The 23,152-nt window shown below is 41.5% G+C and overlaps 2 protein-coding genes across 7 annotated transcripts in view; one reads left to right on the plus strand and one right to left on the minus strand.

The window, feature by feature from the left end:
- The window catches only part of atrnl1a (attractin-like 1a), a 267,677-nt gene that overhangs the window by 41,515 nt on the left and 203,010 nt on the right, over nucleotides 1-23,152 (plus strand). For 3 of the 5 annotated variants that reach the window (XM_074647316.1, XM_074647317.1, XM_074647318.1), the window contains exons 7-15: nucleotides 899-1,073; nucleotides 1,497-1,584; nucleotides 4,430-4,676; nucleotides 7,536-7,719; nucleotides 9,696-9,850; nucleotides 19,967-20,051; nucleotides 21,401-21,612; nucleotides 22,474-22,592; nucleotides 22,975-23,091. In XM_074647316.1, coding sequence (XP_074503417.1) covers nucleotides 899-1,073; nucleotides 1,497-1,584; nucleotides 4,430-4,676; nucleotides 7,536-7,719; nucleotides 9,696-9,850; nucleotides 19,967-20,051; nucleotides 21,401-21,612; nucleotides 22,474-22,592; nucleotides 22,975-23,091 — 1,382 coding nt within the window. The remainder of the gene's footprint in view (nucleotides 1-898; nucleotides 1,074-1,496; nucleotides 1,585-4,429; nucleotides 4,677-7,535; nucleotides 7,720-9,695; nucleotides 9,851-19,966; nucleotides 20,052-21,400; nucleotides 21,613-22,473; nucleotides 22,593-22,974; nucleotides 23,092-23,152) is intronic. The other 2 variants (XM_074647319.1, XM_074647320.1) reach the window with 1 other exon arrangement.
- Nucleotides 15,334-17,773, minus strand: LOC141774560 (calmodulin-alpha-like). 2 transcript variants are annotated; one of them, XM_074647310.1, is made up of 6 exons: nucleotides 17,371-17,773; nucleotides 16,987-17,017; nucleotides 16,214-16,357; nucleotides 16,015-16,121; nucleotides 15,806-15,941; nucleotides 15,334-15,704 (listed from the first exon to the last, which is right to left on the minus strand). In XM_074647310.1, the coding sequence occupies exons 1-6, from the start codon at nucleotides 17,371-17,373 to the stop codon at nucleotides 15,679-15,681; spliced, it is 447 nt and encodes a 148-aa protein (XP_074503411.1). In that variant the 5' UTR covers nucleotides 17,374-17,773; the 3' UTR covers nucleotides 15,334-15,678. The 2 variants fall into 2 exon arrangements, with proteins under 2 accessions (XP_074503411.1, XP_074503412.1); XM_074647311.1 differs by having other exon boundaries at nucleotides 15,334-15,688; nucleotides 15,793-15,941; nucleotides 17,371-17,771.

Raw genomic sequence — 23,152 nt, forward strand, 5'->3', positions numbered from 1 at the left:
ACTATCACTATTATTATTTGTTTAATTACTGTTTCTGTGTAATTACTGAGCTTATATAAATATTTTTAAGCTAAAAAGTAAAAAAGAAATATTTTTATTATTTTTTTATTTATTATTATTATTATTATTATTATGCATATGTATATGTATATGTATATGTTTTTTGTAGGTATTAATATTCATTTAAATTTGTTTCCTAATTACCTACTAGCACTGTACTATCACTATTATTATTTGTTTAATTACTGTTTCTGTGTAATTACTGAGCTTATCTATAAATGTTAAGCTAAAAAGGTTTGTTTTAAATAAAAACCTTTTAATTATTTAATTTTTTTGTATTTTTATAATTTTTTGTATTTACTGTATATATTATTCATATTTTTCTTTATATTCTTTTTGTTTTTTTTATTCTTATTAAATATATTCTTATTAAAAATATATATATATTTTTTTCCTAATTACCTACTGGTACTATCACTATTATTATTTATGTAATTGGATTTCTTTCTGTGATTTGTGTGACCCTGGAGGGGCTATAATGAAAAAATACCAGTAAAAAGAAGTTAAAAATAACGTGTTTTTTTTTTATCGTTCAGCAGCTCCAGTGATTGAATTAGAACAGATTTATCCTCTTTGTTACTGATTTTTTTAATAACAACACACACTGCAATGGTAATCACTGAATGCATTCTGCTAATTGGGAGGCAGCAAATTCAGGAAACTTCAAATTCTACACACAGTGATACCAAACTACCACATAACAACTCTTACTTCCTTTCCTCTTAATGCCACTTTAATATAAGTAGCATGTTTCACTCATTGAGCTGTGTTTTTTAACCATGTTTGTGTCTATTAAAGACGCTGTAATAAATAAAGTGTGTGTCTTTCTGTGTCTCAGGTCCAGACTGCTCGCTGTCCGTCCCATCCACCGAGGCCTTCTGGGTGCTGCCGAGCGTCAAACCGTCAGCTCAGTCTCTGGGCCGGGCGTCCCATCAGGCTCTGGTGCACTCTGGGCTGATGTGGGTGGTGGGAGGATACTCCTTCAACTACTCCAACTACCACATGGTCCTCAAGTAAGCAGCACCAGTCTGACTCAACACCACTCCGTCTGTCTGTCTGTCTCTGTCTGTCTCACTAGGACACTAAATGGAACTGAGCCAAAAAGGTCTTTTAGCTGCAGACATTTTGACTCTGCAAACAGGTGCAACTAATAATATTATACATGGCTGCATTCCATTTAGCTTCAGCTTCCCGGGCTGTGGTATTGTGCATGTTGTTTAACTGTATTCAAGCACCTAAATGGAGCGGAGCCGTCTTTAATGCTATTCGTTCCACCTGTGCTTTTATTAGTCCTTAAATTCCACCTCCATCTCTGTAGTAGGCCTACCGCTTATAGGGACTGGACTTTGTTAGACTTTAGTATGATGTATCAAGATCATATATTTTGACCATATCTGTTCTGCTTTTGTTTGTTTTTCTTTAATGTCTGTCTCCAGCTACAACCTAGAGAGCAGTACGTGGGATGTGGTTCCCGTCAGCAGCGGTCCTCTCTACAGATACGGTCACTCATTGGCTCTCTACCAGGTAACACTGCTCACTCACACTGATAGAGAGCAGTTGTCTGAATGCAGTAAAATACAAAAACACAGTAGTCTACTGTGTATTTGATGCACTCTTATCAGTTGATAAGTAACAAAAATTCAATGCAGTCCAGATTGCCTCCACACCAGGGTCTGAAATTAACACCCGCCACCCGCCAAATGCATGTAAATTGTTGGCTGTCGCAGGCAAAATCGCCAGGTTATCACTAGAGATGGGAATCGAGGATCGGTTCACGTTGAGAACGGGTTCCTCGTTGTCTGATTCCTTGGCATCTCAAGCCTCCGTGACTATCGATTCCTCTCGTTATTATCGCGTTAACTTTGACATCCCTGATTAGATCATATTTGTCCATACTCAGTTTTAACCAGTACTTTAAGACCTGAAACCAGTTTGTATTTCACCCCTATGTAGAAACTTGTATGTTGATAATTCTTATTGTTTTGATTTAATTTTCTTCTGTTTTCTGTTTCAAGTGATTGTAAACTGAATGCCTTTTTACCCTTTGACTGTTAGTCAGAGAAAATAAGATATATGAAGACATAATCGTCTGCTTGATTGATGACTATTTAATCATTTCTTCAAATTATAATCCCCAAAAGACTTACTTATAAGGAAAGTAATCATTAACTCTTTGAAACATTTACACTGTTTTGGAAGAGCGACCCATTATTAACCTTACCTTGTGAAGAAAAGGGAATGTGTCCCGTATAAATCACTCACTTCACACATGCGGAGCATCAAATGATGTGTCTCTGTCCAAACATTGGGTTTATTTCTGTTTGTAAGAGGTAATCTGATAGTGAAGGACGGAGGGAGAATGAAGACAGATGTCTGTGTTGTGTTGTGATGAAGGTGAGATTTGATCCGGAGGAGATCAGGGTGTCTGACTGGAGCCTGGAGGAGATTTGTCGGCAGCAGTGACTCTTGTTTTGTTTACTGTACACACACAATCTTTACCTTCCTGTTACACTGAGGAGGGATGACAGGTCTTCACTTCATCGCTGTAGTCTGTCGTCTTCTCATGAAACCTCACGAAGCTGGTTTTATTTTTATCTTTGGGGAGTAACAGAGACGTCCAGCCAGCCCTGCTGACTCTTCACCTCTCACCCTTCAGTTTCACACTGATATTTTAAGGGTGACTCCTCCGTCATGTTGCAGCTGCTGCTCTGCAGATACAGACGTGATGGTCGCATGATGGACAAGCTGCAGGGCTGCACTATTAGAGCATGTTAGTTTATCATTAGAGACTCAGAGGAGCAGTGTGTAGGATTCAGTGCCATCTAGTGGTGAGAACCCCTCCGCTCACTACTCCCTTTCCAAACGTGTCGGATAACTACGGTGGCCTTTAGGTGACGTAAAAACACGAGAGCCGTTGTTTGGTTTTGTGACCTCTGTGAGGTGTCTTCTGTCTAAATGAACCACCCAGAGCTGGCCAAGCTTGTGGTATCAGCCAGTTTATTCTACATCTGCATTTATGAAACAGAGTAAAGTGGTCATCTCTTGTGGACAAATAGCACATGCTCTGTCTGGTGATAAATCCTCCGCTGCTTCTCTTTTTGAAAATCTATAATTACTTATGCACAATTCATTGACACAGTGATCGTATATTGGGATTAGATACAAACAGAAATATGCCCCTCTCTTGAATTTAAGAAGAAAAAATATAAATAAATACATTAATACAGATTTCTCAAACCGGACAGTTACCTTTTTTTAGTATTTGTCTTCTTATAATAACAATTATGTAGCTTAATTACATAACAAAACACAGGAAGTAATGTTACACCATAGAAAAATACCTTATCTGCATGTTTAAAATATTGTCACACTCTATAAAGCGACATACAATAACATACCTGCAGTCATAACAAAGGACACAGAGTTAATGGTCATCTCTTGTGGACAAACAGTGCGTTCTCCGTCTGAAAAGACGGCATCATGTTATTGTTAATTTGTTGGCTAGCTCGAGTTTTACTGGCAAAACACATAAAAACGAATCTTAATCTAAAACAAATAATATCCAACCAAATAAAGACAGCTCAATTTAATTTCAGGTTATTATACGCTAAAGAAAACATGCTTATTAATATTATATTACATTTCAATACAATTTCAATACAATATATCCCCTAAATGTTACACACTGGCCTTTTATAGCTGTTATAATAATAACATTTTCATATTGACAGATAATTAAATTACATATGTGTCATGTGTGAGGAGATAAAACGTGTCAATAATTGAGCTTGAGAGATTAAGAGGTGCTGTTATGTGGATTTTGTTGTAACTGAAGCCAGGCTAGCAGTTTCCTCTTGTCTTTATACTAAGCTAAGCTAACTGACTGTCGATCTTCTCATCGAACTCTTTGGCATTTTGGGAAATACACTTATTCTCTTTTTTGCAAACTATTCGTAGCGATCACATCAACAGACGCTAATAAGGATACCATTAACAATAATCAATATATTTATTGTTGATTATGTGCCATTGTTGTGTTTATAGATTATTGAGCTGCACACACAAACCAATAAAAGGAGACAAAGGTAAGTCAGGCGTCTGGAGCCTCGTGTTCGCTTCAGGTGTATCGCACAATGTTTTTTAAACAAGGACTCTTCTCCTCAAACTATACATTTTACCTCAGAGGCCAAATTCTCCATTAGCATATAAATGAACAGCAGCTGTGAGGAGGTTCTGCACAACAGGAGCTGGAAGCAGCAGCACGCCAGCTCAGACTCAACACACAAACAGTATGTAGGAGGACTGTGTTGCTTTACATTAAAAACGTCTCAAACACTCACCTCTCTCTGTCTCTTCTCCCCTCTCGCAGGACGACCTCTACATGTTCGGCGGGAAGCTGGAGGCGAAGTCGGTCAACGTGACGGACGAGATGTGGGCGTTCAACATCCCCAGGCGCACCTGGTCGCCGCGGAAACCGACCCCGCCTCCTCCCTACGCCCTGGAGGGGCACACGGCCCACGTGGTGGAGCTGGCCGACGGCGAGCCGGTGATGCTGATCTTCTTTGGCTACTCGCCGATCTACAGCTACGTCAACAAAGTCCAGGAGTACAACATCAGTAAGTGAAGCTGCTGACTCTGCTTTAATTTACATTTCTCATGAACGCAGGCTCATTTACACACAGCTCAATCAATCAAACTTTATTTATATAGCGCCTTTCAAACAAGTCAGTTGCAATTCAAAGTGCCGGACAGACCATTGACAAAAATGTAGTGTTAAAAATGGATTTAGAGACTAATGCACACCAAAACAACTAAGATAAAAGTTTATTCAATAAGAAAGCAATAAGAGATGGGTATATAAGATAATAAAAGCCACTAATTTCTTTACGCATTAACGCAACTTGTGATTTTCAGGTTGTAGCAGGCTCAGTTTTAAAGGTAGAGTGAAGATACTGGTATCATATGAAGCTAGAAAAACCTAATAAATCCATGTTATACTGACCTCTGACCTCCAGATATGTGAATGTAAATGGGTTCTATGGGTACCCACGAGTCTCCCCTTTACAGACATGCCCACTTTATGATAATCACATGCAGTTTGGGGCAAGTCATAGTCAAGTCAGCACACTGACACACTGACAGCTGTTGTTGCCTGTTGGGCTGCAGTTTGCCATGTTATGATTGGAGCATATTGTTTTATGCTAAATGCAGTACCTGTGAGGGTTTCTGGACAATATCTGTCATTGTTTTGTGTTGTTAATTGATTTACAATAATAAATATAAACATAAATTTTCATAAAGCAGCATATTTGCCCACTCCCATGTTGATTAGAGTATTAAATACTTAACAAATCTCCCTTTAAGGTACATTTCTGGACACTTTATTGTGCTTCTGCATGTATTGTTTAGTTTCCCTGGTTAGCCAGTAGATGGCGATGTCACACAGTGTTTTAAACCAACAGACACAATTAGATGTTTGACACTTTCTGGAGAGGAAAACACACACACACATATACACACATGTCCGTACACACCATCCACTAGACACACAACAAATGTGTGCAGCTACACAACGTACACACACACACACACACACACACAGCGAGCGGTCATTAAGAGGAGGAGGCACCGGGCCGGAGTGTCTGAGAGAAGACAATGATTAATGAATCCAATGCATTCCCTCACTCTCCTACCTCCCTCTTTCTCTCTTCTTCTTCTTCTTTTCCTCCCTCCATCTTTCTCCTTTCATCCTCCAGGCCTCGGTCTCTGACCCCGTCTGTCATCGCTCCTCCTCGCTCCCCGTCATCTCCTGCTCCTCTCTCTTCACCTCCTCCTTCCTCCTCTCCCCTTGTGTGTCTATCACTTTCATCCCCAGCCACCTCCACCTCCACCTCCACCACCTCCGCCTCCTTCCTCCTTCCTCCCTCTGACGGAGTCACGGTGTTTCGTCTGCGGCGAGCATCATTAGGCTTCAGAGGTTTCAACCTGGAAATGAGCGTTGGGGAGAAGCAGAGTGTAAAAGGATTTAATGACCACTCAGAGAGGCAACTTCACAGCAATTAGCTGCCAGAGATGAGATAACAGTTGACCTTCTCCTTCCTCCTCGTCTCTCTTCCTCTTGTTGTTTCTAGATGATTCTCTCGTTCTCGCTCTTTTCAGGGCTCACGTTCTGCTGACTTTTTTTTCTTTATTTTTCTCTTTATTGATATTTCTTTAAGGTGAATAGGGGAAAACTTCTAGATGTCACCATGACACTTCCCAAGTTGATTACTGACATTGTATGTTTAGATATGCAAAATCTTATTAAATATGTGCTAATTTTCATACATTTCCAGAACATAAATGTAAACATTGGATAAAACCAGGTTCAAAATTCTTGTTTCATCTTGTCGATATATTAGAGTCAAAGGTTTTTATTGAGGGAATATCTCTTTTTATAACTATTATTTTCATTTTCGATTCATCTGTTGATTATTTTCTCGATTAATCGATTAGTTGTTTGGTCAATAAAATGTTGATCAGTGTCTCCCAAAGCCCAAGATGACGTCCTCAAATGTCTCAAATGTCTCCAATATATTCAGTTTACTGTCATAGTGGAGGAAAGACATTTTAGAAGCTTCAATCAGATAATTTTGACTTTTTTTTTTTTTTTTTAATTGCTCAAACCGCTTAATCAATTATCAAAATAGTTGCCGATTAATTTAATTGTTGACAACTAATCGATCAATCATTGGAGCTCAACAAATCAGAAAATACTGTCAACAGCCATAAAAAACAAGTTTTTAGGAATAAAATGTTGTATAAAATCAGAATCATAAAAACATTTTTTATTATTTAAATATTTGCTTTGGTTAAAAACAAATCTTGGCAAGCTGCTTAGAGTTAGTGTTATGAAGTTAAACAAGTCATAATTCTCTCTCTAATATTGGTTTTATTTTGATGTGAAAACATCTCCTTCAAACTACTGGATTTATTCAAGTTCACGCGAAAAAACTTAATTTTACGAGGTTACATTTGAACACATCATGACAACGTTGTAATTACCTTTGCCCAATGGTCATTTTTACTGAGCAGAGTGTGAAAACTGCATCCGAGGCGTTTTAAAGTTCCTCCTCCTTCTAAGGCTTTCTTTCTTTGTTGTGTCTTTTCTTTATTAGGGAGCAGCTCGGATGATGTAATCCCTGCCTGTTTTTAATAACATTTTCTGTGCACCTGAATTCATCGCTGTGCATCACACCGGTCTAATAAAGGAGGCGCTTTTAAATTAAATAAAAGTCTAATTTCCTCTGGCCTCTCTTATACTGTTTTGGCTCAGTCTCTCTCCGCCTCTTCTCTTCCGTCTCACCTCTGGAATTAAAAGTGCTTTTGTGGCATGAAAGTGAAAAGCCGAAACCTGCCAAAAAGAATCGGAAACTTTTTAAGTCATATACTTTTACTGCATTAATCCGACCTCTCTCTCCGTGTGTGTGTCTCAGGGTCCAACTCGTGGCAGGTGGTGTCTGCTGAAGGCGCCGTGGTCCAGGGAGGTTACGGCCACAGCAGCGTGTACGACGAGGCCAGCGGCTGCGTGTTTATCCACGGGGGATACAAGGCGCTTAGCAACAACAAATACGGCCTGGTGGACCACATGTACCGGTACCACGTCCACACGAAGACATGGTGAGAGCACAGAATGTTGTTAACTATTACATCCGTGTTCTTCCTGCGTGCGCTTTGAAACTTGACTACACTTTTTACTACCAAGTTGTTTACTTATACTGAAGTAAATGCGTGCATGCAGGACGATGCACACAACGATGCCTGTAATGATAATACTGGTTATAATAATAGTTGTTATAGTGTTATGTAATGCGAGCTAACGCAGTGCTTGAGTCAGAGAGAGGAGAGGAGGGTGAGAATAGAAGGATCTGACAGGAGGTCTGACCTCAGGTGACCCCCGGCAGATGGATGGGTGAAAGAGGACGCTCACTCTCTTCACATTCATATGAACTCTCACAACCTGCTGTCTCCTCATGACTCTCACTTTGCAAGTGGAATTTGTTGTCGGAGTCGGGTGTCGCCGGAGCTGCTGGAATTCTCAAACTCCCAGACCGGAACATTTCTGGGTATTCCAGTTATTCTTCACAGCTACAGCTCAACGTAAAGACCGAGTCCTCTCTGTCAGCAGAACGCTGCTGACGAGTCTACCAGGGATGGATAGAGTCCTCTACATGACGTCTGTATGTTAATAGTTCCCAACGGGTCTGGGATCAGGGTCCACGTGTCTCCTTAGTTCAAAAAATCAAAACTAAAACGAATGAAATGAGGGGATCTTTTCCCTCGATTTGAACGTCCTCTTCATTCACGATACTCCGCCGACAAATTATATAGTGAATGTAGCTCTGAAATGTATATTTTAGTCCTTTCTGTTTACTTCCCTCTGATAATTCAGAATGATTATTCCAGAAATATCTCTCACTATTTTGTATATACCGTTCCCTTTGTTAACACCTTATTTTGAAAATCGGACGTAGTCACACGTGTCTACTTCCTCTAACTTCTCCAAGGTGGTCTCTAGCTCTCCCGTCAGCTCCGTTCTCTTTATCCATCCATGGTCAGCTCCATCGGGGCCGTTTGAATGCATTTAACATAAATGTCAGTATCTGGGTGCTCTACAGTCGTAGCGTCGGCCCATTTGACCACGGAGATGAGAGTGACGGCCGGCTTGACCGCACGTTACCACAATACGATAACGTTTCCTATCCATGACAGAGTTAGCATGCAGCTTTAGCCGTGATGTCTCGCTCTGCTTTTCCTGTCAATGTGTGAAACCCAAAGTGTTTCCATCCTTTACTGGATGTGTAGTGTTTACCACGCTGGATTTAACATGTGAGGGTGCAGGTCGTATCCACGACGACCCTCCAACGTTTTCTACTTTCTAGTTTCTGCTCGCTGTGGTTTGTTTTGGTTGACGGATACGGAACGGATATGACGTCACGTTACTCAGACTCCAACAATAAAAGCGGTAACTTCCTTCTACCTCCACATAGACTCAAATTAAGCAAATATATGGATTCTGGCATTAAAACATCGATTTCAAAATCCTAAAAAAAAAAAAATCATCATACATCGATGAAAAACTTTTTTTCCCCTTAGTGCTCATAAACACAAACATATTTTTAATTTATGTGGCTCAAAGTTCCTAGGATACCTTAGACAAAAATAGTTTAGCTATGGTGACAGTGACAGTGTTAGTTAGACCTCTCAACACAGAGCAGTCCGTGCTTCCTGTGTGTTCATCATGTTAGGAGGCTCAGTGAGTTTCTGTCACATATCAGAGTCTCTGTTGGAAACTCAGCGATGCTGCAGTAACAGAAGAAGCCACAGTTGGTCTCCAATATGTGACCTTTGACCTCAAAAGAGGTCACACACAGCAGACGGAGACCTCCTACAATGTCTGTGTGGAGTCTGTCTGTATGTGTGTGTGTGTGTGTGTGTGTGTGCTGCTTCCATGAAAGAACAGTTGGTATGAAGGTCAGTCACCACAGGCCAGGTCACACACCCCGACAGACGCCATCAATAACACGCCACCGTGGACACATAACGAATTAACGCTCTCCTGATTCGTCTCCCTCTCTCTCTCTCCACCTGTGCAGGCTGATCCTCGGGGAGAGCGGCGTGGCGCGGTACCTCCACTCCGCCGCTCTCCTGAGCGGCACGGTGCTGGTTTTCGGTGGGAACACTCACAACGACACGTCGCTGAGCAACGGAGCCAAGTGCTTCTCTGCTGACTTCCTGGCGTACGATATAGGTAAGAACAAGTCCTAAATAATCACACACAGACACAGAGAGACTGGTAGTACAGTATGTTATGTTATATATAACTCTATTAGATCTATCGGATCATATTGAAGCTGCAAACTGGGTCATTTTTTTCTCCATGTTGCCTCCTATGATACACACAGTGTGGAGTTGCCAACCACTTCCTGACACCCAATACAGAGGCCCAATAACCAATCCGGCCACTACACCTTCTCTCTACTTAATGCCACTCCCTTTACGCGTTCTCATGGAGGGTCCGCCATATTACGTGGCGTCCCAAACCAATTAGCATGGAGTGGAGGTGGACTTTAAAACCCAATGCTGACTTTACCAGCTGCCCCGACCATGTGCAACACCGTTTTGTGTTCATCATGGAGGACGCTCCGCACAAATGTGAGACTACCCATACAAAAGTAAACAACTCAAACTAAGATGGACATTTAATATTGTCATGCAGACGTTAACAACTTAAAGTAACAACCCGGTGTCACGGGAAGGCGTCTAAATAGCATGACATTACACGGACATTCCACGTGTCATGAGGACGCATTTTAGCCTTTTTGCGTGTCATTTTTACGCCACGTAACAAAACGGTCACAGGTATGTTTAGGCGACAAAACGATTTAGTTAGGTTTAGGAAAAACTTTATGGTTGGGCTTTAAAATAAGTACGTAAAAGAAGTAAAATACGTACGGAAACAACGTAACAGAGGTACGGAAAAGTAACCGACGTCGCTTCAAAATAACTCAGGGACATTCATTTAAGCACATATTTGCTCTTATATAAATTTACATTTATAATTGCATTACTATTTTATTATTACATATGTTTATATTTATTTTAACTGCACTATTTCATGCCTTAGATCATCATTTGGCTTTTACATTTTCTTGTTTGATTTCCCCTTTTATGTATATTGTATAAATGTTTCATATGATGCCATGTCTAGCTTTAAAACTGAGCCCGCTACAACCTCAAAATTGCGAGTTGCGCCCTAATGGGAACGTCATTTTATAAATAACACTCACACCTTGCTAAACCAATCTTCAACTCACGAAAACCCTCTGAGAAAATATATTGTATTTGCTCCTTTTAGTCCTTCTCAGTGCTTTCTTACACACAGAAACACACATTCAGTACATACAGATGTTGTGTGAATCAGCAGTGTTGGATGAAATGGCCTTAATGGTGTTTACTGTATGAAGAGAGGGTCAGAGGAAAAGAAAGACTTACAGTATCAGAAACTAAAAATAATGAAATAAAAGTCTGTGAGTGTGTTGGTATCTAGAGGCCGTGGGATCGGTAGAGAGTTTGGATGATTAAGGATCCCATTACAGGCGACCCAGTCGCACCATAGACCAGATGGCACGAGGATGTTTCCACCTGTCGACGGCGACAGAGAAATGGAGGCATGAAGGGAGCTCTGGGAGAGGAAAAGAGGGATTACACCAACGAATCACAGTAAAGAAACAACAGGGAGCATAAAGATGAACAAGAATGGAGACAGAAGGAGGGAAACAATAGGAAAGATGGATATAAACGCCAGGAGAAAGGTGGATAAAAGAGGGAGAGGAAGAAGCAGGAGGTGGAGCAGAAGCTCAGCGGGGTCGAGTTACCGCATCCTTTTAACATTGTGGAGAAGTTTCTTAATTAATTGTATTCTATAATGAACTTAACTCGAGGTCCGCTAACTAGCTTTTTCCAGAGCTTTCAGTCGTGACCAAAGTTTCAAAGTGAGGTGATGAGCTGAGCTATTGCATGGGAAGAGAGGAAACTCTAAGACCTTGAGATCAGAGCTGTTATAGGAAACTGAAACTGAAACCAAACCAAAATAAGCAGTGAAAAATAATAAAATAATAATAAAACAATATCCTTTAAGAAGAACTAAAACTAAGCTGAAACAATATTGGTTAAAAATTAATAGAAATAAAATAAAAATGAACATAAATTAATTTCAGTTTTAGTTTTTTAGCTCTGATATATCACAACTGAAAAGGCAGAATTTCCGTCAGCTCCCGTGATGTTGAACAGACTTGACCTTCCAGGAGACGGCGCTACGTCGCCATTACTTCTCTAATGCCGACCTCACACCAAACGACTTTTCAAGCGATTTCACTTTCGCAGACATATTCCCAATATTGGAACAAAATCAGGAGAGTTTTTCTAGAGTCTCCATCGTTTAATGTGAGTTGGTCATAAAACTCAGTCCAAGCTGTCTTTTCTCGTCTTGACATTAAATCAAACAAGTTTAATATTTACTTTGACCTTTATTTAACCAGGTAAAATCCATTGAGAACCAATTCTCATTTACAATGATGACCTGGGCGGGGTTATCATCAATGTCATCAATGACGTGAACATTGTCAACAACCAATAGCAGCTCTCTCTCCAGCACCAAACAGGAAGCAGCAAACGGGGTAGAAAGTAAACACGGAGGAACTGGTGGAGTTGTGGAGTGAACAAGAACACCTCTTTGACGTGTTCTCCTATTTGTGCAACGATAGAGTTAGAGCTCGTAGGCTAATAGCAAACATTCCAGTAGCTAACGTAACATAGCTATGATTGAAGCCCCAGTCTTTGTAAAATATTATAGTCTGTGACTAAAAATTCTGATATTTAAGACACATTGTCTTTAGATGTGAGAGGGTGTCAGACTTCAGTCTTTTATAAGTCTTTTCAACGTCTCCTGTGTGTGTATTGTAGGCATAAAGTAGCGTGAAGATTAAACATTATATCCTTCCCTCGACAGTTCTCTAACCTTGTATTGTGTATGTATATGTAGCTTCAGACTTCTGAGTCATTATAGCTGGCCTTAACAAAAACAAACTCTCTGGAAACTAACTCAAACTAAACTGAAACTAACTGAACATTGAAAACTATTATAACCTAGGTTGGGATGTGGTTAAAAGCTGCAGGAAAAGCTGATTTTATACTTACATTTTTATATATAAAGAAGTGCAAAAGTATTTTTTTTCTCTCCATGAGATAATTAATTAGTTCCACCTGTGGAAGTCTCTTCTTTGTTTCGTCTTCATTCGCTCCTCCGATCCTCGGTGCTCACGGCGAGCGGAGAGGTTTCAAGAGCGCTAATTTGTTTTTGTTTTGCCGCGCTAACCTTGGAGGGGCGACGCCGCGTTATTAGCTTCTCCTGCTCTTCTGCTGCCACGCATTAGATTCAGGTCGACACGGAAGGCACTTTTCATTTGGATTTAATTCTCCGTCTCAGCCTCCAGCTCTCCCTCCTCCTCCTCCCCTCCACTCTGCCACCATCACACTTCTAATTAGATTTGGGAGGAAAATGAACTCTGATTAAAAACGCCGTCCTCTCCAAACTTGACACACCGTACCCACACACTGCTGTCTGCTGTGCACAAACACACACACCTGGTTCGCTGAGAGGCCCAGGGCATGCTGGGAGCTTGTTTGGGAGATGTTGGAAGCCATGATATATTGGAGGAGCAAACAGTGGCTGCCTCCTCCTCCTCCTCCTCCTCCTCCTCCTCCTCCTCCTCCTCCTCCTCTTCCTCCTCCATCAAGTCCTCCATTAGTGCAGATCAGATCAAACTGTCAATCAGCCCAGCCCGCCTGCCCGCCTCGATCTGCTCTCTTGATTCCTCCCTCTGTCCCACCATGCATTATTAACACAGATTTTCTCATATCCTGAGAGGAAATTAAAATCTGTGTTGATGTGTGTGTCCGTGTGTGTTTGTGGCTGATGAGTATCTGTTGAGCCTGAATCTCACGGTGGTTGCTAAAGTGTGTGTGTGTGTGTGTGTGTGTGTGTGTGTGTGTGTGCGTCCAGTACGACCAGAAGATGAGATCAAAAGTCACTGAAGCTGTAATCATTTTTAATTTAGAGGTAGACGTTTATAGCTGGCTGGAGTTCAGGTGGTTCTTTTAGAAACTTCACCGCCGCAACCATGAACTAATCAAAAGCTGCAAGCGGCATGCTTCGCGTCGGGGTGCAGCATCACCCTGTCAGGGATTCTTTCACAACAATGACCCACTAGTTGGACATTATCCCGCTTATTACACGGCTACTTAATGAAGAAATCAATCATGTGACACAAAAAAACAGTCCGCCAGAGTCCGACATCGACCGTTGCTATGGATGCAGTTCTGATGTCGGACTCTGGCGGACCGTTTTTGTGTCAAATTATTGATTTCTTCAGTAAGGAGCCGTATCATAAGCGGGATAATGTACAGCTCTGGCTCTATCTATCTGGTGTGGAGAGGAGGTCGTGTTGCTCTGGCTCTATCTGGTTGGTGTGGAGAGGAGGTTGTGTTGCTCTAGCTCTATCTATCTGGTGTGGAGAGAAGGTCGTGTTGCTCTGGCTCTATCTGGTTGGTGTGGAGAGGAGGTTGTGTTGCTCTGAATCATCTATCTGGCTTGGAGAGGAGGTTGTGTTACTCTGGCTCTATCTATTTGGCGTGGAGAGGAGGTCGTGTTGCTCTGGCTCTATCTGGTTGGTTTGGAGAGGAGGTTGTCTTGCTCTGGCTCTATCTATCTGGCGTGGGGAGGAGGTTGTGTTGCTCTGGCTCTATATATCTGGCGTAGGGAGGAGGTCGTGTTGCTCTGGCTCTATCTACTGTATCTGACGTGGAGAGGAGGTTGTGTTGCTCTGAATCTATCTATCTGGCGTAGAGAGGAGGTTGTGTTACTCTGGCTCTATATGGCGTGGAGAGGAGGTCGTGTTGCTCTGGCTCTATCTATATGGCGTGGAGAGGAGGTCGTGTTACTCTGGCTCTGTCTATGTTGCGTGGAGAGGAGGTTGTGTTGCGATTTGTGATTTGTGATTTAGGGCTATACAAATACAATTGACTTGACTTGACAGCGAGCTGGTCATTGTTGTGAAAGAAACCCCGACAGGGTGATGCGCTTGGCGGAGCGGTCTTTCATCGTCCTTAAGGGGTTTCTTTCACAACAGTGACCGGCTCGCTGTACATTATCCCTCACATAGTTAAGGTTAGGATAAGTCGTCGGGCAGCGATTCTTGTGTTCATTTCGTATAATTTTATGAAAATAAAAGTCAGATTTATTTAATTATTATTATTTATTATTCGTGACAGAATTTCAACACTTATTATTATGGTTTATTGACTTAGATAACCCTTTAGCTTAGGTTGTACAGATTTTAGGTATATGAAACATTTGAAGCTGCTCCAAGAAATGACATCACAATAAGCAAAAATACCGCTGGCGGACCATTTCTATTGCAGAGTTCAAAGGGTTAAACACGACATCAACTTTCATTACTGTGTGTATCTGCGTATGACTCCGAACACATCATCTTTCAGCAGTCCTCTGCTGCTCCTAATCTCACGATTTGTGGCTTTTGTTCCGTCAGTTGTACAATCCCAGTTGAATATGACTCTGGTAATGTGTAGTACAGTTGGTTATTGTTGCTGCCTGTTTTTTTGTCATACTAAACTAGTCCACAGGACAGCAGGCATTATAATCCAAGATTGTGATTGTAAAAAGCCACCATCTGCTTACTTGATCTTATTATGCCATGAAAAATGTTTTAATGGTAGATATTTAGGATAAAAAAAAATATTAGGGATGAGCTACTGAAGTTAAATGTAATATCACTATTCTGTATTGTGAAAATGAGAGCACGCCATAGGTCAACTCTCAGCCTGTGGGGTTAATTCGGCAAGTACATTTTCTCTAAAAACAAACAATGAAATCACACTTTGTTCCATTTACACCACTGTCTGTTTTATTACTTTTCAAGAACTACAAAACTCATCTTTTTCTATGAATACTTGACCTGACCTGATGAGCCTACAGGCAGTAGTGCAATTCAGCCTTCATTACTCCAAACTTTTTTTGAGGAACTCTGCAAGGAAGAGGGGGGGGGAAGAAAAAAAAAGTGTTGTGACTCAGTGTCCGATGAGTGACCAAAACCGATTTAAAACATAAAATACAACATCTACCAACCTTCATAGTTGATTCGTCCATCTCCGTCAATGTCTAGTTCTTTGATCATCTTGTCCACTTCTTCAGCAGTCAGCTTCACCCCAAGTTTTGCCATCACTTGGCGCACCTCAGCAGCAGTGATGTATCCACTGCCATCCTGAAATTACATAGTGAGTAAGCACATTTTTTAAAAACTGCTGCACATATGTGAGATTGCAGACAACATTTACCTTGTCAAAGTCACGGAATAATTCTCTGGTCCCCTCCTCGTCGTGTGTGTCCTTCATCTTCCTGGTGATCATGGTGAGGAACTCTTGGAACTCTATCGTTCCATTTCCTGAAGACAATATGACATTAATGAGGGATTTCCATCTAGCACATCAACAGTGTGTGTGGTTAGCAGGTTTTGAAGGCAGATTGAGTCCTCACCACCAGTATCCATTGCCCTGATTATCTCCTTCAGCTCTGCCTTTGTGGGATTCTGGCCCGCAGAGCACATAGCTTTGCCCAGCTCTTTGGTGGTGATTTGGCCATTTCCATCATGGTCAAAGACGTCAAATGCCTTTTTGTACCCTGATTACAAAAAAAAGTGCATGGGCTTCTTTAGTTAGGCAGATGTCACACCTATAGCTGGATATACACAGCAAATCTGGCAAAACAGTGGCTGTAATATAACACTGCAAGTGGTCCCAGAACAGAGCCATACCGCCAAATACACTGCTCAAAAAAATGAAGGGAACACTTAAATCACACATCAGATCTTGATGAACGAATTATTGAAGTCGAAAGTCTTTACTGATGTACATTGTATAAATCTGAGTAAAAGGTTGAAATCACAGGCTGATCCAACTTGAGTGAATTTCATCACAGCCTCTCATAATGTGACTCAGTAGTGTGTATGGCCTCCGCATGCCTGAAGGCACTCCCCACAATGTCTGGGCATGCTCCTGATGAGTCAGCGGATGGTGTCCTGGAGGAGCTGGACTACCTGTTCAACCTGTTTGAGCTGCAGGTAACGCCTCATGCTACAAATAGTGACAAGGAAACTAGCAGAACACAAAACTAGAGAAGAATCAGTCAGGAAGGAGAAGGAGAAGGAGAGAGCTACTGTCTGTGGCCACCACTTGCAAAACCATTCCCTTTTTGGGCCAAAGCAGGTGAAAGTGATTCACAATCACTTGTTCTTAACAGCGATGTCTTACCAGCAATCTCCTCTTCTGTAAACTGATCAGCCTGTAAAATACAAGATGAAGCAAAGACATTTCCAGAATTAGCTTTACCACCTTAGAACAAGCTGGATGGCCTCAAAGTTAAGGGACACCTATTCATTTAAAAATGCTGCAAACACATTTTATTAATATCTGTGTCAGAATCTGTAACAAAAACACGTTTTCGTGTTCGGTTAGCTAACAATCTTGTTACTGAACTTGGGAAATCGCAGAAATACTGAAATCAAATTGTTAGATCCACCTACATTTGAATGTTCGATGACGCCAACTTAACCATAAATAATCATAGACAACTTACAATTTGGCGGTAAATGATAGAGCTCTAGACTGGAGATAAAATATAATCTTGTTTTTTACCATTTGGATGTAGATGCAGCAGCTGGTTCACGACAAAATCCGTAACAAACCAAAGCCAACACAAAAGGGACTGACAATCTCTATGAACACACTGAGGAAGAGGCAACTAGACTCGCCTTTAATAGCTATCCTAAACTCCTCTTTTTAATATCACTCCACCAACTTCCCTTTTCCTTAGTTATTAAAATATTTTAAAACACTTTTAAATAAATTATTAGCTACACAAGAAAATCAAGAAACATCTGCAATGCCCACATAAGACTGCAGTAAAGGTATTAGAAATGATATTGCGTATTGCTGGTGGTCTACATAACGGCGTATGAATACTTTCTGCTACTCTGTGATGAGGCATAAGACGTAGCTGAAAGGAATCATGCCCTCTTATTGGTGTGTTTGTGATAAAAGCATTTGCAAGATTCTACAAGCAGTGATTTATTTTTTCAGGGGGAGGTTCACTGAGAGCAAAGCTCTCAGCACTGACAGCTCCTTTAGAGACTGCTCGGCTCTGACTGGTTGTTTTCCTTTGGGCGTGGTGGAAACTTGCAAATGCCTTATCAGATCAGATTTCGCAATTTGCGGGTTACCATCTAGACACGGCCCTGCCACACCCTCTGAAAGACGGTAAAGTCGGCCGAGGGCGCCGGCGTCCTCGAGGAGTGGAAGAGGTTAAAGCATTGTAGCACCACGTGCTCCAGATAGATTTAGTTGTCACACAGAAGTACACCTTAGCAGAGGTGAGAATTTACCACTTCGCCTTATAGGTTATGTTAAAGTACAGCTGACAAAACAACATCAGTGTTCGTGTCAGATCTAGAAATAGTATCCACAAGAGGATCACAGATTCAAATCTGCAGGTTGTTTTACCTTCTTCACAAGCTCATTATAGTATCCAGCGTCTGTTGTTTTTGTAGCGCCGGTTCTGTTCAGGAGAAATTATCATATCAGTCTAAAAACAACAGTGTGACATTTTATCATTAATTTTTAGATTTTTGTTCCGTGAGTTGTGTCCCTCAGGCAGCACTTCCTGTGTGACTGGAGCTGTGATGTTGGAGGGTTACGGCGCTAGAAATAACGGGATGGTGTCGGCTCAGCGTGGCAGAACATTTTGGGTGCGCTCAAATGGACGGCGACCGATAAATAATAGATCATTTTCAAATAGAAAGCGTTTGTTTATGGTCTTTTATTAAAGATCTTTTCAATGATTCTTGTTACGTCACGCTCTAGCCACGCTGCCTTTTGTTTAAAGAGAACAAAATACCAAACTATCCTCAACAAATTCTCAGCAGAATATGATTATCTCCAGAGGATCTTTAATTTCTTTAACAGCAGCGAAGAATGGACATATTTCATCTTTAAGCCAGCGATGCCTTCAGTTCTGCTTGATTGTATCAGCGTCACTCTAGTTGGCACATTAATACGACTGACCTTTAACCCCTGCTAGTGATGTACCCCCCCACCCCAACCTTCTACGCTGTCACCGTGTCCTCTACCGCATCCCCCCCGCTCTTAAACAAAGGCTCCCAATTAGCTCACTGCTTAACGAGCTCGTTAGCAACCTGGCGTCCCCGAGTCCTCGACTCTCCGGTTATACGTTCAGGGACGACTCATCTGGATAAATGGCACATTTACACTAACACACACACACACACACACACACACAGTTATTTCCATATGAATATAATGGGAGCACGTCGAGGTCATTAAAACATCAGAGAGTTGTAAAACCCAAATAGTAAAATACACAGAGCTGATAGCTTCAACGATAACCAGAGAGAGAGAGAGGTACTTTATGATGGTATCGGGTGTGTTTTATGAAGTCATCTCCCAGATTATCGTTCTCCCTATCTTCTCCATATCACCATAATTTAATGTGAAAAGGTTGTTAGCATAATGACTTCTTGTTCCTTGGGATGAAATTAAGGGAGGAGGTTGAATTGTGGGTCACCCTCCTCTCTTCTTTCTGCTCACAACCAATAACTTCGGTTCTCCTTGTGAAGAAAAAAGCAGCAAGATAAAGGAATTATGTGTATTTTTCGTCTTTTTGTTGTTCATCGTTTTCAATGAGGGCAAATCTTAATGCTTCAGTATACAACGCTATTTATACAATAGTGCGCTTCCAACGTTGTGGAGGGACGAGTCCTCTAAATTATTATTATTTTCTTACTTAAGAAATTTAAGGTTTAGTTTTTAAAATATATATATTTTTTTGAACCCACACGCTTCACGTGCATACAACATAACTGGTGTAACCAACTTGTCAAACATGTCTAGTGCGATATCTAGTGCGTAAATCAATTTTTTCTGCATTTACAAAAAAAAGGCAAACAACAACAACAACAGCCGTGTAATACGTTTATTCATCATCAGTTTAACCACAACATTTTTAAAAGATGGAGGGTGATTTTTAGTATCCTTGTTTTGATTTCTGTGGTCGGTTGCCATGATACAGACACAGTCAATAGATCTAAAATCTACTTTTTCTGTTATTTTCTTATATTGGAACCGCTCAGAGTGAATTATCACTCACTGAATAAACACTCAAAGCTAAAATATTGTATTTAAAGACGTGTGTGTGTGTGTTTATGCTTCTCCTCAGCTTGTGATGAGTGGACCGTCCTCCCCAGACCAGCGCTGCACCGGGACGCCAACCGGTTTGGACATTCTGCCGTGGTTAGCAACGGGTGAGCTCCGTCCTTCAATACTAGTCTTCTGTTGTTCATCACTGCCAAACACTGCTCCCCTCTATTGAATACCTGAGTACTACAGCAGGATTTGCTAGAGATGTATTGCCTTGCTATGAAGGACACTTCAGCTGTGTACTTAAAATCTGGTAAATCATCTACTAAACTACTCAATTATATATATGCAAATAAAATGCGTCTTTTCACGATGCATTGTTCCTGCACATTTTTACATTTCCTTGATGTCTTCCCGCAGTGTCCTCCAAGTTTTGGAAGCACCGAGAGTCTCGGTTGACTTTCTTCTCTGTCTTTTTTCCTCTCACAGTTTGCGGTTTTGTTGTGTAGATTGTTTATGGATTGATGTCTTCATCTGGATGTTATATTTAGTTTCAGTTTACACTTGTCTCGTCACTGCTCCCTCTGCTGACTCCTCTGAAGCTCTCTGTTTAGAAACTTGGGCTGCGTGTCTGCCGCCTCACCTCCTTTCTATATGTAGAAGTGTTTCTCTTGCTTCACTCTCAGTAACTTTCTTTACACCTTCTATACATACCAACCCGTTCTCACTCACAACTCGTCAAATAGCGCCGTTTGGTCAACGCCACTCGGCATCGGAAACTGTCCTAGTGGTTTGTGGCTGTTGCCATCTTGTTTTTTTCCCATCACCATCTTGGTTTTTAGCCATCACCATCTTGGTTTTTAGCCATCACCATCTTGGTTTTTGAAAGCAGTACTGACATGAGAGGGTGGAGCTAAGTAAAACCGAATGCTGAATAAGACATTTTTAGGAGACCAAAATGTTACAATCAACTTTCATGAACTAAAAACTCACTGTGAAGACGAAAACATGGACAACTCCCAGACCGGACAACGCCATGTGATCGACCTGTCAATCACAAGGTAGCCACCTGCTAGCATCCCCTGTCTAGCATCCCATTTAGAATCTATTTGACTCTAAATGGGACCATACTTTACTAAATGAACATCATGCTGCATTGATGTTTTAAGACATTTAAAACTCAGAGGTTGCCGCCTGGTTCCATCACGATGCAGAGTGACTTATAGCTGAACTCAGAAGTAACGGTCTGACCCTTTAACACCATTTATCCAGCAGAAAGTCAGCTTTGAACTTCAAAAGGCAGCTTGAAACTGAAGCTTTTCTTCCCCCCAAACCAAAGTTCAGTTTTATCTTTGAAAGTTTATCTTGCTGTCTTAACATTTCTTCATCTGTCTTTATGTCTGCAGGCGTTTCTTGTCTCTTTAATACTATCTCTCTGTAACTTTTGCAATGTTGCCTCCTTCCACAGCTGTATGTCCATGTTTCTGTATAATCCTCTCTGTGTCGTCTTCAGCTCCATGTACATCTTTGGAGGTTTTTCGGGCCTCCTCCTGAACGATGTGCTGGCCTACACCCCTCCGTCCTGCCAGGCCTTTTCTAACCCAGCTTTGTGTGCTGCCGCCGGGCCGGGCCTTCGCTGCCATTGGGTCAAAAGTAGATGCGTCCCCTGGGAGCCAAAAGCACCCGAGCACCTTTATCCTGCTCCTTTTTGCCCTGTGCGACCTGGTACGTTACACTAAAATCCTGCCTGCCATTTCTTTCTTTCTCTATAAATATTTTCCCTGAGATGTACAGCACAATCCTGCATAAGTGTTGCTCCCAAAAGACCAATCTTTTTCATGGGAATAATAATCATTCTGAAGGATTTGGCTTCTGAAGTTTGTTTGCATGCTGTAATTATGGGAGCAGAAGGTCAATGCTGCAACAATTACCTGATTTTGGAGTAATTAGGTTGAGACCAAACCTTCCTCATCGGTCTCTGCCAGATTTAGATGCAGTAGCTCTTTCAGGGCTTCAAGGCAGCTCTCTGCAGGTTTGAATAAAAAGCAATCATGCTAATGGGTGCACTGTCAGTTTTAAATGGAAACAATAGTACACACGGATTGGCTGCTTTAAAGGACCATACCAGTTTCTTTTTTATGTTTATGCACATGGATTATGCATTATGACATGGATTTATTAGGTTTTTTCTAGTTTCATATGATACCAGTATCTTCACTCTACCTTTAAAACTGAGCCCGCTACAACCTGAAAATCACAAGTTGCGTTAATGCATAAAGAAATGAGTGACATTGAAACGAGATGGCATTAACACATTATCGCGTTAACTTGAACAACCCTAATAATAACATAATGTCTGTTAGTTTAACTTTAAATAAAATTTAAGTTACTGAAGGTTGAATTCCACATGTTCTTTTTTTCCCTGAAACTTCTCATGCACCTGCACCGTGCACTCAATCTGCCTTTTCTCTGTGATTCAGTCCTCAGTCTAATTACTACATTATGATCCTGCTACACAGCAACAATAGAACCTGATCTGTTGTTTGCATGTGTGTGTTAATGGTTGCGTGTCGTGTCCTCCTCCAGACAGCACAGACGAGCGGTGCTTCCGGTTCTCGGACTGTGCGAGCTGCACCGCCAACACACGGGGCTGCCAGTGGTGTGAGGACAGGAAGTGTATATCTGCGTCCAGTAACTGCACCGTGGTGAGTCCTCGCTGGGTTTCTGTCGGAGCATCACCTTGTCAGAGGCACCTGAGTCTGCAATGTTCATTTGACCAACAAATAACATCCTGATGATTCCGGTCATCTTAGAACGCGTTATTTTTCTCCTCCCAAGAGTGTTCCACCTAGTCCCGCCTTACTGTGCCGTGATTGGCCAGTATTGGCTAATTCAGAAGATAATTATATGTTTTTAGATATGATTTAAAGGTGTGTATTATTTATATTAATAACTTGAGTTTTTGTCCCTTGGTCTGTTTTTACTCCCGACCTGCTTCCTCTGTCTTTCTCCGTCTGTGTGTCTGCATGCTGCTTCTGTCTGTTTCTGTCTGCTCGGCTGGGTTTAAATATGAATCTCTGTCTGTAGCTGACTCTGGAGCTGGCCCAGCAGCATGGCGGCGCTCTGTCTCTGTCTCGCCCACCCACCATGTTGTCTGAACATCAGCTGAGCTTGTGGAAGCACGGAGCCAGACGGAGGGGACATGTGTGTATTATCTGACTCTTGACACTTCCTGTTAGGCCGCAGGTCGGGTTGCATCAGGTTG

Source organism: Sebastes fasciatus, chromosome 9, assembly GCF_043250625.1.
Source record: "Sebastes fasciatus isolate fSebFas1 chromosome 9, fSebFas1.pri, whole genome shotgun sequence".
Taxonomy (NCBI): Eukaryota; Metazoa; Chordata; class Actinopteri; order Perciformes; family Sebastidae; genus Sebastes; species Sebastes fasciatus.